The sequence below is a fragment of the Artemia sp. Qi Xiang Cuo genome, chromosome 8 (genome assembly GCF_049724085.1).
Source record: "Artemia sp. Qi Xiang Cuo chromosome 8, ASM4972408v1, whole genome shotgun sequence".
Lineage (NCBI taxonomy): Eukaryota > Metazoa > Arthropoda > Branchiopoda > Anostraca > Artemiidae > Artemia > Artemia sp. Qi Xiang Cuo.
Genome location: NC_142801.1, coordinates 47940044 through 47953632, shown reverse-complemented (window position 1 = coordinate 47953632; position 13589 = coordinate 47940044). Strand labels below are relative to the sequence as shown.

The following is a 13589-nucleotide window of genomic DNA, read 5'->3' as shown; positions in this document are numbered from 1 at the left end:
GAATATGAAAAGACTAACAATTATAAAAGGTATTTAGGCTACCTTTCGTATTTGAGGAAGGGCAAGTAAAGTTTTAAGTGCTTGTGTTTTTTTCATTGCTTAAAATCATTTTGGTATTTGGAATATTGATGTTGGAAAATTGGTTAAGCTAATTGAAGAAATTTGAGATTTAAAGAGAAAGATGACGTGGTAACTTTTAACGAGGGGTTTGACAAATTGAAATACTAGGATGGAGGAAGAGATGATGACGGGTTGAGAAAAGCTTTCCGTATTTTGACTGTACGATTCGCTAATTTCTTCCTTGCGGATAATTTGATAGAAGTGTTCCATAAAAAATTGAGATGTGGTTGTTGTAGTAACTTGACAACACCTCAAAGAAAGTTAAACTAGAAATGTAGAGGTCTGTCAGAGAGAGAGGGGCTCAGTATTGATTCGTTAAAATGGTAGAAATACAAAGTTTCTTTGATCGTAAATTTAGGCCAAGCTAGGTTGCTAGGCAAGAGTCCACAAAGTTGTCAAGTCGAGAGGTTCTCAATGGGGTGCTACCATTTCGAATAACCGTCAAAAGCGCTAAACTTCATTTTGTTGACAAGGAAAATCCCTCAGAACCACTAACTATCAGAACATCGATAGTCGAAACGTCGACACGTCAGTTCATCGATAGTTACCTACGCTACCCATAAGAACGTAGACAGTGATAACATTGAAACGTCATAACATCTAAAAATTTTTTAGATGTTATGACTGTCGACGTTCTGACGGTTAGTGGTTCTGAAGGATTATTTATTTAAGAGAAAAAATAAAAAAAGGATACAATTTTCGTTGGGATAGTATAAGATATATAATTTCTGCTACTTCCGTAATATCCAAATTGAGTCTGGACAGGCACCATGGTATTAATTCCAGCGGCTGGTCGTGGAGCAATGCATTCGATATTGGTTTGACACACAGTTGAAGTGCACTTTAATGTAGTTAGGCTAATTTAAAAATAGATTAAACACAAATTTTAATTCAGGAATAATTTACTGAGCGTCACTTAATGTTTGACATTATTAAAATTATTACTTAGAGGAACTAGACTTGTTGTTCACTACACAACTTTTTAAGTCCCGGAATAAAGTTGAATATTGCAACCTTCATTCAGAACCGGCAAAAGGGTGGGGGTGGGGGAATATCTGGAGCGGCTGCCTCGGGTGCCCTGGCTGGGTGGGCAGCTGAGGGGTTTCCTACTTTGATAAAAATTTCACATTGATGTAGCTTTTTTTGCTTATATATGAGTCGGGAGGAAGCGCTGTAATTACTTATTCCCCGGGCAGGAACAACCCTTCATTTCTTGTTCAACGTTAATTTTCGAGCGATTCTTACTTTTTACTATCGCGATAACCGAGAGCCAGCTTCACACAAATAGAACGTTACATAATGGAATTAATATTCTTAGAGCCTTGCCACTAAGCAGCGGATATTCTTCTTTCACTGATATCCAGAACCCAGAAAGTTCCATGCTACCAAATGTTATCTTCAATGTATTATCACTAGACAACTCAAAAAGAGATACCTCTTCTAAAGGGGTAAATCCACGGGGCCTTTCCTCTAAATAACGCTTCATCATAGTAACTAAATCTATCAATAGTATCTGCTTTAAAGAGTTTTTAGAAGCATTTGATAAGCTGTAATAGGTTATCTTCAAAAAATATTTCGTAGTGCCAGACTAATTAATTCTATTGAAAGTTACAAACTGGTACAAGGTAAAGCTGATACTATCTTCATAAATTCTACTTTTCTTAGCTGTAATGATTTTCAGAAAGCACTTGTTTTTTTCTTCAAAGAATTTCGAGAATCGGGAATTCCTACAAATTAGCTGAATTGTTGAATCGAATATTTCGTGTCGCCCTTGTGAGGACCCATCGACTCCCTAGGAAGCTGCAGATCACAGTTATTCTAGTGAGCTGCTAGTCTTTTGTCCAAAATGGAGTGTTTTGGATTTGTGTATATAGACCACAACTAAACTTTTAAGCAGGTGCTATTCATGCTAGAAACAAGAATTTTTTATTTATGTTTAATTAACCTTGAGACCACGAGGATTGCTATGGACAAAAAAAAAAAAAAAGAAAAGAAAAAAGGCAACTTGACCGGCAGTGGCGTCATTCAAGGGCAGAATGCCCGAACCATTCAGCAATTTTAGGTTTAATTTCAAATTACTTACTAATGCTACAGATCATACAAAACAGTATATTTCTGGAACTCTGAAATATTATGCATAAACTCTATTAGTACATTCTTACAATGTGATTGGCTAATGATGTCTCATCAAGAAACTCATCTTCAACGATAGAAATGTCAATTTTGAAGTTTTTGTGGCTGTTGATGCTTGTGCTTGTTTTCTTGTCTCATCGTATGTCGATTCAAAAATTTTCCTCCCGTGCGGTTCTTTTCTATTGTTGTTCTGTCTGTAGACTAAGTACTTTTTATTACCAAGCATTTTTTTTCTAAGCGATATTCCTTTTGAAAGCAACGAAAAAAAAAAGTTTTATTCTTCGTCTGAATGACTTATGAAGTAAATTTGGACAGAGATAAAAAAAAAAGAAAAGAAACGTAATGTGAGCCGAAAAATGGGTTAAGTTTTCACAACATTATGGTTTAAAGTTGACTTAATCGATTTTCTTTCTTTTAGACATTTTTCCTTTAAAGTGAAATTTTATTAGAAACAAAAGATATATATCTTTCATGACTTCTTTTGGCAAAGATCGTTAAAAGCACACTGAGGAAATCTTTATCCCACTTACCATTTAAAACAGCCGAGCAGAAAAAAAACTTGGTTCCGTTCCTTTTTTCTTCTCTTTGCATCAACTTTTCATCCCTCTAATAAGTTCTGAAGTCTGACCAAGGTTTGGCATTCATGAGAAATTATCAATCGAGCCTTGCAATTTGAAACTCAAACATATCTTCTATCCATCTTGAAGTGAGCTCTTCAATATTCTTCTGTGAAGATTGAAGCTCGTCGCTGTTTACATTAATCTGGTGCTTTTATTTGTCATGCACTTCTCCATTGGTCCTCTTAATCTTTGCTTTTGTTTTCAGGAATATATTATGCGGAGCTCTTCATTGCGTTTATCTCAATGAACGATTAGAATTTGGAATGGAGTCTGTTTCTGTGCATGGTCATTCCTTCTTCAATCTCCAAGGAAAACTTATTCCTTGTCGGACAGCTAGCATCGACTTAGGACTTAGCGATCGAGACCCTGGGCTTGTGCCAAATGGGGCCAAATGCGGAGAAAATAAAGTAAGTTATTTCATTTATTTATACTTAAGTGGCGTTCACAATCGTGTCTAGCTAGAATCCCATGTGTAGATACGTGTCTAGCCAGAGTTCAATAGCTGGACAACAATCGTTCACAATTAAAATTTGGTGCTTAGCTAAAAATACAAGTTTAGTTTCAAATTGTCATTTCTAGCCAATCAAGGGATCTTATGCGGGCAAAATTTTCAAAATTCTAATCCCTATTTTTACTGTCACAAGATAATGGATGAGATAACCGAAACAATTGCCTTAGTGTGCTTCACTATTATGTCTGGTGTTGCATATTTGCCTAAAATGAAAAAAATGATTAATGAGAAAACAAAAATTTAAGTTTAGTTTTATAATGTAAACGTATATGATGAAAATAGTGGAACTTGACACATTCTGATTGGCTGTAATCGAAAATCCTAGACATTGAGTTCTAGAGTCTAGAACTCATTGTCTAGCCAAGCGCCTTGTCTAGCGTGTCTGGCTAAGCGCCGAATTTTACTTTTGAACGGTCGTTGCCTAGACATCGAATGCTGGCTAGACACGTGTCTAGACATGAGATTCTAGCTAGACACGCTTGTGAACGCCGCTTTAAAAGAAGTGCTAACAGTCATTTGACGAAATATTAAAGTCTCATAAACCCCTGAGGGGGCTTTGGGGCCATTCCTTTTTTGTAGGGTTTGAACATGAGGTTCACATGTTAACTTGTCATGTAATGCTCGTCGTGGATGAATGGTGGGCTGCCAGTCAATTTTTCTAATCCTTCCCTTGCGTGATCCTGCTTGTGGTGGGAGTCCCTTGACGTTTCCTTTAAGTATGACTTTGAAGACAAATTAGTTCACGAATTCAAGTAAATTCTGCTCGTTCCTGGTTCTTAGACCCTAAATGTCACACCCGTGTGGAGCAATTGGTACAGTCAAGCTGCTAACGGTCGCTGTGTCACCTGACAATATTTCCTATATTAATTAAAAAAGGAACATTCTGAAAAAGAAGTTTTTCAAAGAAAAGCAAAGGCTATTTTAAACTTATCATCAGTAAATACAAACATAATTTAAAATTCAAATCAAACACGATCAGAAATTACTATTAAAGAAAGTTTTAAAGCCCAAACTAAAAGAAATCAAAAGACAGTAATAACAAAAAAACATACAACAAGTAATAATATAAGGGAATAAATAGATCTTAAAGCGAGTAATGTTTAAATTGGATATGCAAATCAAACTTGAAACGAAAAATATTATTTTGATTTTGGAGTATAAATGAAACCCAAAACGAACAGAAATTAAATAAAGATTAAATGCAAACAAACATACAATAGATACTAATGTAAATAAATAAATAAATCTTAAACCGAGTGAAACTTAAACTGAAAATGCAAATCAAGCTGGAAACGAACAAAAATCACTACAAACAAGAGTTTGGATATCGCCTCCTTCTCTGACTGTAAAAGTCTAAAACCTATTGCGTCATGGCGCTTTACTGAAAACGAATTGTATTACAAGTATTTTCTATTGTACTTAATATTGAAAATAAACATTAAAATTACAGTAAAATTTTGAACTGATGAGCTTTCAGAAATGAATTTCATTGTACATCAAATATTCAGTTTAATTTATTAGTTTTTTCTAAAAATTTTTAATATCCCTAAAATTGTCCCCTTCCTTAACTGTAAAAACCTAAAGCCTACTGCGTCATTGGCGCTTCGCTGAAAACGAATTATATTACAAATATTTTCTTTTCCAGTTCTTACAGCATTGAAAATGAAAATAAAATAACAGTGAAATAAAATCTTAAACTGATGGATCTTTAAACAATTAATATCATTATATATCAGATATTCATTTTAATTTTGTTTATACTTTCCAAGACTCGTCAAGACACATATAATTTTCAGTAAAGTGCCATGACGCAGTAGGTTTTAGACTTTTTCAGTGAGAGAAGGAGGCGATACCCAAACTCTTGTTTGTAGTGATTTTTGTTCGTTTCCAGCTTGATTTGCATGTTCAGTTTAAGTTTCACTCGGTTTAAGATTTATTTATTCTTCTGCATTAGTATCTATTGTATGATTGTTTGCATTGATTTCTGTTCGTTTTGGGTTTCATTTTTACATCAATAGACAAATATTTTTTTTTCGTTTTAAGATTGATTTGCATATTCAGTTTAAGCATTACTCGCTTTAAGATTTATTTATTCATTTATATTATTACATGTTGTATGTTTTTGTCATGATTGTTTATTTAATTTCTGTTCGTTTTGGGTTTCATTTATTCTTTAATAATTTATTCTTTAATGATTCTTTGGGTTTCATTTGTTCTGTTCGTTTCGAGTTTGAATTTTAACAGGTATTTGTATCTGCCGATCTTCAGTTTAAAATGGCCTTGACTTTGCTTTGAAAACCTTCTTTTCCGGAAAGTTTTTTTTTAAATTAATTTTTGTTCGTTTTTGTTTGCAATAAGTTTAAAGTTTTTAAAAATACCTTATTTCAAAATCAAACTTTTTTTTTCAAAATCAAATGATCATCAAAGTATTAAAACTATTATCTAAGTAAAAATATCAAAGTAACAAGATCAAAGTAAAAAATGGGTTTGTGTCCACCCCGAAGTATTTATTATCTGACGTTTGAACTATTTTTAACAAAATGGCTATCAAAAAATTTTTATCGGATGGATTTTGGGAAAAAGGGCATGGGGGTGGGCTAATTGCCATTCGATCTCTTTTGACTCTTTGAAAGTGAACTATAACTTTCCATTTTCAATCAAATGATCCCTCTCTGAAGTTTATACGAACATCCCTTCTGTTAAAACCATATATGAACCCAGGGCATAACTTACAACGCCCGCCTATCCCCGGGTCCTAGGGGGTTGTGTCGACCCCGAATTTTTGATATCCGATGTTTCAAACTATTTTTGACCAAATGGCCACCTCAAAATTTTTATCGGATGGGTTTGGGGAAGAAAAAGGCGTGGAGGGGGGAGGGGCTAGTTGCCCTCCGATGTCGTGACTCTGAGAAAGTGAACTAGAACTTTTAATTTCCAATCAAATGAGCCCTCTCTGAAGTTCATACGAGCATCCCTTTCATAAGAACCATATACGGCCCCGGGACATAACTTACATCGCCTACTCTCCTGGCCCTGGGGGGTTGTGGCAACACCGGAGTTTTTGATATATGATCTTTAAACTATTTTAAAAAAATGGCTATCTCAAAATTTGTATCGGATGGGTTTGCAGAAAAAGGACATGGGGTGGGGCTAGTTGCCCTTCGATCTCTTTTGACTCTAAAAAATTCAACTAGAACTTTCAATTTCCATTCAAATGAGCCCTCTCTGAAGTTTATACAAGCATCCCTTCCATAAGAACCATATATGCCACCAGGGCATAATTTGCAGTGCCTGCCCCGGGGCACTGGGGGGCTGTGTCGACACTGGAGTTTTTGTTATCTGACCTTTGAACTATTTTTAGCAAAACGGCTATATCAAAATTTTTATCGGATGTATGTGGGGGGGGGATAGTTGCTCTCTGATCTCTTTCGACTCTTAAAAATTGAACTAGAACTTTCAATTTCCAATCAAACGAGCCCTCTCTGAACTTTATACAAATACCCTTCCATAATAGCTATATATGCCCGCCGGGCATAACTTACAACGCCTACCCCGGGTCCTGAAAGATTGTGTCGACCCTGAAGTTTTGTTTATATGATCTTTGAACCATTTTGAAAAGTTGGCTCTGTCAAAGTTCTTATCGGATGCGTTTTGGGAGAAAAGGGTGGGGGGAGGGCTAATTGCCCTTCTATCTCTTGACTCTTAAAAAGTTAACTAGAACTTTCAATTTCTAATCAAAAGAGTCCTGTATAAAGTTTAAACGAGCATCCCTTTTATAAGAACCATACATCCCTTCAGGGCGTAACTTAGAACGCCTTTCCCCGGGCCCTGGAGGGTTGTATTGACACCGGAGTTTTTCTTGTTCGACTTTTGAACAATTTTTAAGAAAATGACTATTTCAAAATTTTTATCGGACGCATTTGGAGAAAAAGGGGAGTGGGGGGGGGGCAGTTGCCCTCCAATCTGTTTTGATTCTCAAAACTGGACTAGAACTTTCACCGAGCAAATGAGCCATCTTTGAAGTTTTTAACGAACATCCCTTCCATAAGAACCATTATTCCCCCAGGGCATAACTTACAACGCCTGTCTCGGGCCCTGGGGGGCTGTGTCGACCCCGGAGTTTTCGTTATATGGTCTTTGAACTATCTTTTTAAAAATAACTATCTCAAATTTTGATCGGATGGGTTTGAGGAAAAAAGGGCGTGACGGGGGGTTAGCTGCCCTCTGATCTCTTTTGACTCTTAAAAAATGAACTAGAACTTTTAATTTCCAATCAAATGAGCCCTCTTTGAAGCTTATACGAGCATCCCTTCCATAAGAACCATATATGCCCGCAGGGCATAACTTACAACGCCTTCCCCCAGGCCCTGGGGTTTTGTGTCGACACCGGAGTCTTTGTTATATGATCTATGAACTATTTTTAACAAAATGCTATTTCAAAATTTCATCGGATGCATTTGAGAAAAAAGGGTGGGGGGGGGGGGCTGGTTACCTTCTGATATCTTTTGACTTAAAAAGTGAACTAGAACTTTCAATTTCCAATCAAATGAGCCCTCTGAAGTTTATACGAGTATTCCTTCCATAAGAACCATATATTTCCCCAGGGCATAACTTACAACACCTGCCCCCGGGCCCTTGGGGGTTGGGTGGACACTGGGGTTTTGTTAGGTGATCATTGAACTATTTTTAACAAAATGGCTATCTCAAAATTTTTATCAGATGCATTTGGGGGAAAAAAGGCATGTTGGGGGGCTAGTTGCCCTATGATCACTTTTGTCTCTTAAAAAGCACTAGAACTCTCGATTTCCAATCGAAAGAGCCCCCTTTGCAGTTTATACGACGACCTTTTCCATATGAAGTGCCTCTGGGAAAAAAATAATAAATAAATAAAAAATAAAACATTGGAGCCGTATGGCCTTTACTATAGGCAACGCTATAGGCTTAGCGTTGCCTCTAATTCTCCCCAGCCTTCAACCTGGAGCTGGCATTGAGTCGTTGTTATCTAATGTCGGTGGGATGGCAGTTGCAAGCTGCGTGATAACTACCGAGTTGATAAACTTGGCTGGGCTTTCCTAATTCCGGGCCGTACTACTCGTTCTTGACAAGACATTATGATCACTTATATTTGTTGAGGTTACTTAGCATGCCAAGAAAAATTGTTTCTAATAGATTTTGGATTTTGGCGGAATATTTCATCCAGAACCTTGCCCAAAACCCAACCCACTCCAAAAAAAAGGCGAAGGGTGATAAGGAAAATTACTTTTCTCTCATTGATCTATTTTCTTGAGATCAATAGTTTTAGAATTATGTTTTTATCAGCTTTTGAATGCCTGTCGAATATTGAATGCCAAAATCATTCATCTTCTCATATTTTACAATCCTAAATATTCTTGCTATACTGCTATCCTAAAAAATAGTCGTCGTTTTGTGCACGCTTAATAATAAAAATTGTTTCCTTTGCAACATTCTTTCCTTCACCTTCTTTCCCCTCCATCTCTCCGTCTGAGATCGAAAGAAGAATTGGGAAACTAAGAAAAACAAGTGCTCGCCCTGTAGATATCCTATTTCCTCTTGTTAGTGCATTCAGTGACTTCCATTCAAAGCCCTTGTCTGGTTTTTTCAATGAGATTAATTAAAAAAAACTTCCCACAAATTAAGTTTTTCCAAAAAAAGTAAAGAACTCCATTAAACCAAAAATGAACAAAAATAGAATCAAATAATCTACCGGATCATACAAATTCCACAAGTCAGTATCAATAAATAAACGAAACCCAAAACAAACAAAAATTAAAATAAATAACAGAGTCAAACTCTAAACAAGCAGAAATTAAAATGAGTAGGGTTCTGAAACCCTATGCTTTCTAAAAGCCAGAATATAATTTGTACTTTACTGAAAAAAAAAATCAAAGGAATTTACTGTTATTTATTTCAATTTCTGTTTGTTTTGGGTTTCATTTATTTATTGTTACTGATTTGTGGTATTCGTATGCTTGGTAGATTATTTGATTCTATTTTTGTTCATTTTTCGTTTAATGGAGTTCTTTACTGTTTTGAAAAACTTATTTTGTGGAAAAAAGTATTTTCTTTTTAAGTAATTTCTGTTCGTTTTATAGTCTTTTTCAGGGAAAAAGTCTGCACCTCTTCTAAAGTTAAACAACCATCCCTTCCATAAAAACCTTAAATACCCCCTGGGTACAACTTGCAACCCTTGTTTCTAATCTCTGGGGTTTGTTTCAACCCCAAAAGCCTTGTTATATGATATTTAGACTATTTTGAATAGAATGGCTATCTTAAAATTTCCATTAGATACATTTCAGGACAATACGGCGTGTGTGTAAGTGGAGGGGAGGATAGCTGCCCTCCGATCACTTTGACTCTTAAAAAGAATACTAGAAAGTCTGATTACCAATCCAATGAGCCCCCTCCGAAGTTTATATGACCATGCTTTCTATAAAAGCCTTATATGCCCCCAGGGCATAATTTACAACTCTTGCCCTCTGATCACTTTCTATTAATAAAAAAGGCACTAGTCCTCTCAATTTCCAATCGAATCAGCCCTTTTTGAAGCTTCTACGACAAAAGCTTCTATAAGAGCCTTATATAACCCAAGGGCATAACTGGAGACCCTTTTCCTAAGGGCTATGGGGGAGGATTGTCATCCTCAAAGACATACATTCCAGACCTTTCAACCATGTTGAGTAAAATGGTCATATCAATGAGTTTATCGGAAAGAGTTGGGGAAAGGATGGTCGTGGGGGGGGGGTGATTCTCTCTCCGATTACTTTCGACTATTAAAAAGGGTAATAGCCCTTTCAATTTCAAATCTATGAGCCCTTTTTGAAGTTTTTACGACCACTCTTTCTATAAAAACCTTATATGCCCCCCGGGCTCAACTTGCAACCTTAGCGCTGAGGGCTGTGGGGTTGTCATACTCAAGGACATAATTTCCAGACCCTTCAACTATGTTAAAAAAATGGCTAAAAACAAAATGGGAAAATGGTGGATATGAGAGGGGGTTAGTTGCCATTCAATCACTTTCGACTATTAAAAATTTCTAATTATTCAATTTTCAATCGAATCAGCCGTTTTTGAAGTTTCTATAACAACGCTTTCTATAAAAATCTTATATGCCCCCAGGGCATAACTTACAACCCTTACCCTGAGGGCTGTGGGGGGGGGATTTCATCCTCAAAGACTTAATTTTCAGCACTTCCAACTACGTTGAAAAAAATTGCTATTTAAGAATTTTGGATTGGATATGTTTGGGGAAAAGGTGGGCGTGAGAGGAGGGTTAGTTGCCCTTCAATCACTTTCGATCATTAAAAGGACACTAACCATTTCAATTTCCAATCGAATGAGCCCTTTTTGAAGTTTATACAGCAAAATCCCTATAATAACATTATATTCCCACAGGGCATAACTTGCAACCCTTTCCCTGGGGGTTGTCATCCTCAAAGACCTAATTTCCAGAACTTTCAATTACGCTGAAAAAAATTGGCTAAATTTTGATTGAATGTGTTTGGGGAAATGGTGGGCGTAAGAGAGAGGCTATTGCCCTCCAGTCACTTCTGACTTTTAAAAAGAGCACTAGCCCTTTGAATTTTCAATCGAATGAACCACTTTTGAAGTTTCTACGACAATCCATTGTATAAGAACTTTATATGCCCCCCAGGGCATAACTTACAACGCTTACCGTGGGGGTTGGGGGGGTGTCCTCCTCAAAGACCTAATTTCCAGAACTTTCAACTACGTTGAAAAAAATAGTTATTTCGAAATTTTGGATTGGATGTGTTTGGGGAAATGGTGGGCGTGAGAGGGGGTTAATTGCCCTCCAATCACTTATTACTATTAAAAATAGCACTAGCCCTTTCAATTTCCAATCGAATGAACCCATTTTGGAGTTTCTACTACAACTCTTTCTTTAAAAACCTTATATACCCCAAGGGCATAACTTACAACCCTTGCCCTGAGAGCTGTGGGGGGTTGTCATCCTCAAAGCCCCAATTTCATAAACTTTAAACTACGTTGAACAAAATGGCTATCTAAAAATTTTGATTTGATGTGTTTGGGGAAATGGTGGCCGTGAGAGGGGGGTTAGTTGCCCTCCAATCACTTTTGCCAATTTAAAAGCGCACTAGCCCTTTCAATTTCCAATCGCATGAACCCTTTTTGAAGTTTCTACAACAACGCTGTCTATAAAAACCTTATATCCCCCCAGGGCATATCTAACAACCTTTGCCCTGAGGGCTCTTCTTTCTCAAAGACATAATTTCCAGAACTTTCAACTACGTTGAAAAAAATGGTTATCTCCAAATTTTGATTGGATGTGTTTGGGGAAATGACGGGTGTAAGAGGGGGGTTATTGCCGTCCAATCACTTTCTACTATTAAAAATGGCACTAGCCCTTTCAGTTTCCAATCGAGTGAGCCCTTTTTGAAGTTTCTACGACAACACTTTCTGTAATAATCTTATATGCCCACTGGGCATAACTTACAGCCCATACCCTGAGGGTTGTGGGGGGCTTATCATCCTCAAAGGCCAAATTTCCAGAACGTTCAACTGCGTTGGAACAAAATAGCTATCTCAAAATTTTTATTGGATGTATTTGGGGAAATGGTTGGCGTGAGAGGGGGGTTAGGTGCCCTCTAATCACTCTCGACTATTAAAAAGGGCAGTAACCCTTTCAATTTCCAGTTGAAAGAGCTGTTTTTGAAGTTTGTACGACAACACTATATAAAAACCTTATATGTCCCAAGGGCATAACTTACACCGTTTCCCTGAGGGGTGTGGGGTGTTTGTCATCCTTAAAGACATAATTTCCAGAACTTTCAAATACGTTGAAAAATGGCCATCTCAAAATTTTGATTGGATGTATTTAGGGAAATGGTTGGCGTGAGAGGTGGGTTAGGTGCCCTCCAATCACTTTTGACTTTTAAAAAGGGCACTAGCCCTTTCGATTTCTAATGAAATGAGCCCTTTTTGAAGCTTCTACGACAACGCTTTCTATAAAAAACTTTGTATGCCCCCAGGGCATAACTTACAACCCTTGCCCGGGGGGCTATGAGAGGGTTATCATCCTCAAAGACCTAATTTCTAAAACTTTCGACTATGTTGAACACAATGGCTATCTCAAAATACTGATTGGATGTATTTGGGGAAATGGTGAGCGTGAGAGGGGGATTAGTTGCCCTCCAATCGCTTTCAACTATTAAAAAGGGCACTAGCCCTTTCAATTTCCTGTTGAATGAGCTCTTTTTGAATTTTCTACGACAGCGCTTTCTATAAAAACCTTATATTCCCCCAGGGCAAAAATTATAACCCTTTTTCCTTAGGGCTGTAGGGAGTTTTCATCCTCAATGACCTAATTTCCAGAATTTTTAACTACGTTGAACAAAATGGCTATCTCAAAATTTTGATTGGATGTGTTTGGGGAAATGGTGGGCGTGAGGGGGGGGGTTGGTAGTTGCCCTCCAATCACTTTTGATTATTAAAAAGGGCACTAGCCGTTTGAATTTCCAATCGAATGAGCCACTTTAGAAGTTTCTACGACAATGCTTTCTATAAAAACCTTACATGCCCCCAGAGCATAACTTACAACCTTTGTCTTTGGGCTCTAGGGGTTTGTCCTCCTCAAAGACATATTTTTCAGATCTTTCAACTACGTTGAACAAAATGGCTATCTTAAAATTTTGTTTGGGTGTGTTCTTGGAAAGGATGGGCGTGGAAGGGGTATTAGCTGCCTTCCAATCACTTTCGGCTATTAAAAAGGGCACAAGCCCCTCTAATTTCCAATCGAATGAGCCCTTTTCGAAGTTTCTACGACAACTCCTTCGATACGAAGTGCCCTGGTCTAAACAAAGAAAGAAATAAATAATACATTGTACCAACATCGTTTTTTACTTAGGCAGCGCTATTGCGCTGCCTATGATTACTGAATCTGGCCAATTTCCTCAAATATGTCAACATAACCCCCTCAAAAAGGAAAGAAGGAAAGCCTGGTTTTGAAGGTGTTCCTCCTATTTTTCTCACTCCTGTATTCCCGAAAATGTGTGAAGGATTCTTTAGAAAAAATTCTATCTCTTCCTGACCCGAGGCAATTCGGTTGCGTTAAATCCACTTCTACTTCCCATTATTTTGTTTTTCTTATTGACTCAACTAAGAAAATTCTTGAAAAACCTAATTGCTGGCTAAATTGAATTTCCATT

General features: G+C 37.1%; 1 protein-coding gene across 2 annotated transcripts in view; it reads left to right on the top strand.

The window, feature by feature from the left end:
* LOC148949495 (uncharacterized) overlaps window positions 1-13589 on the top strand; it is a 216254-nt gene that overhangs the window by 191139 nt on the left and 11526 nt on the right. For both annotated transcript variants that reach the window (XM_089093515.1, XM_089093517.1), the window contains one exon: window positions 3079-3280. In XM_089093515.1, coding sequence (XP_088949641.1) covers window positions 3079-3280 — 202 coding nt within the window. The remainder of the gene's footprint in view (window positions 1-3078; window positions 3281-13589) is intronic.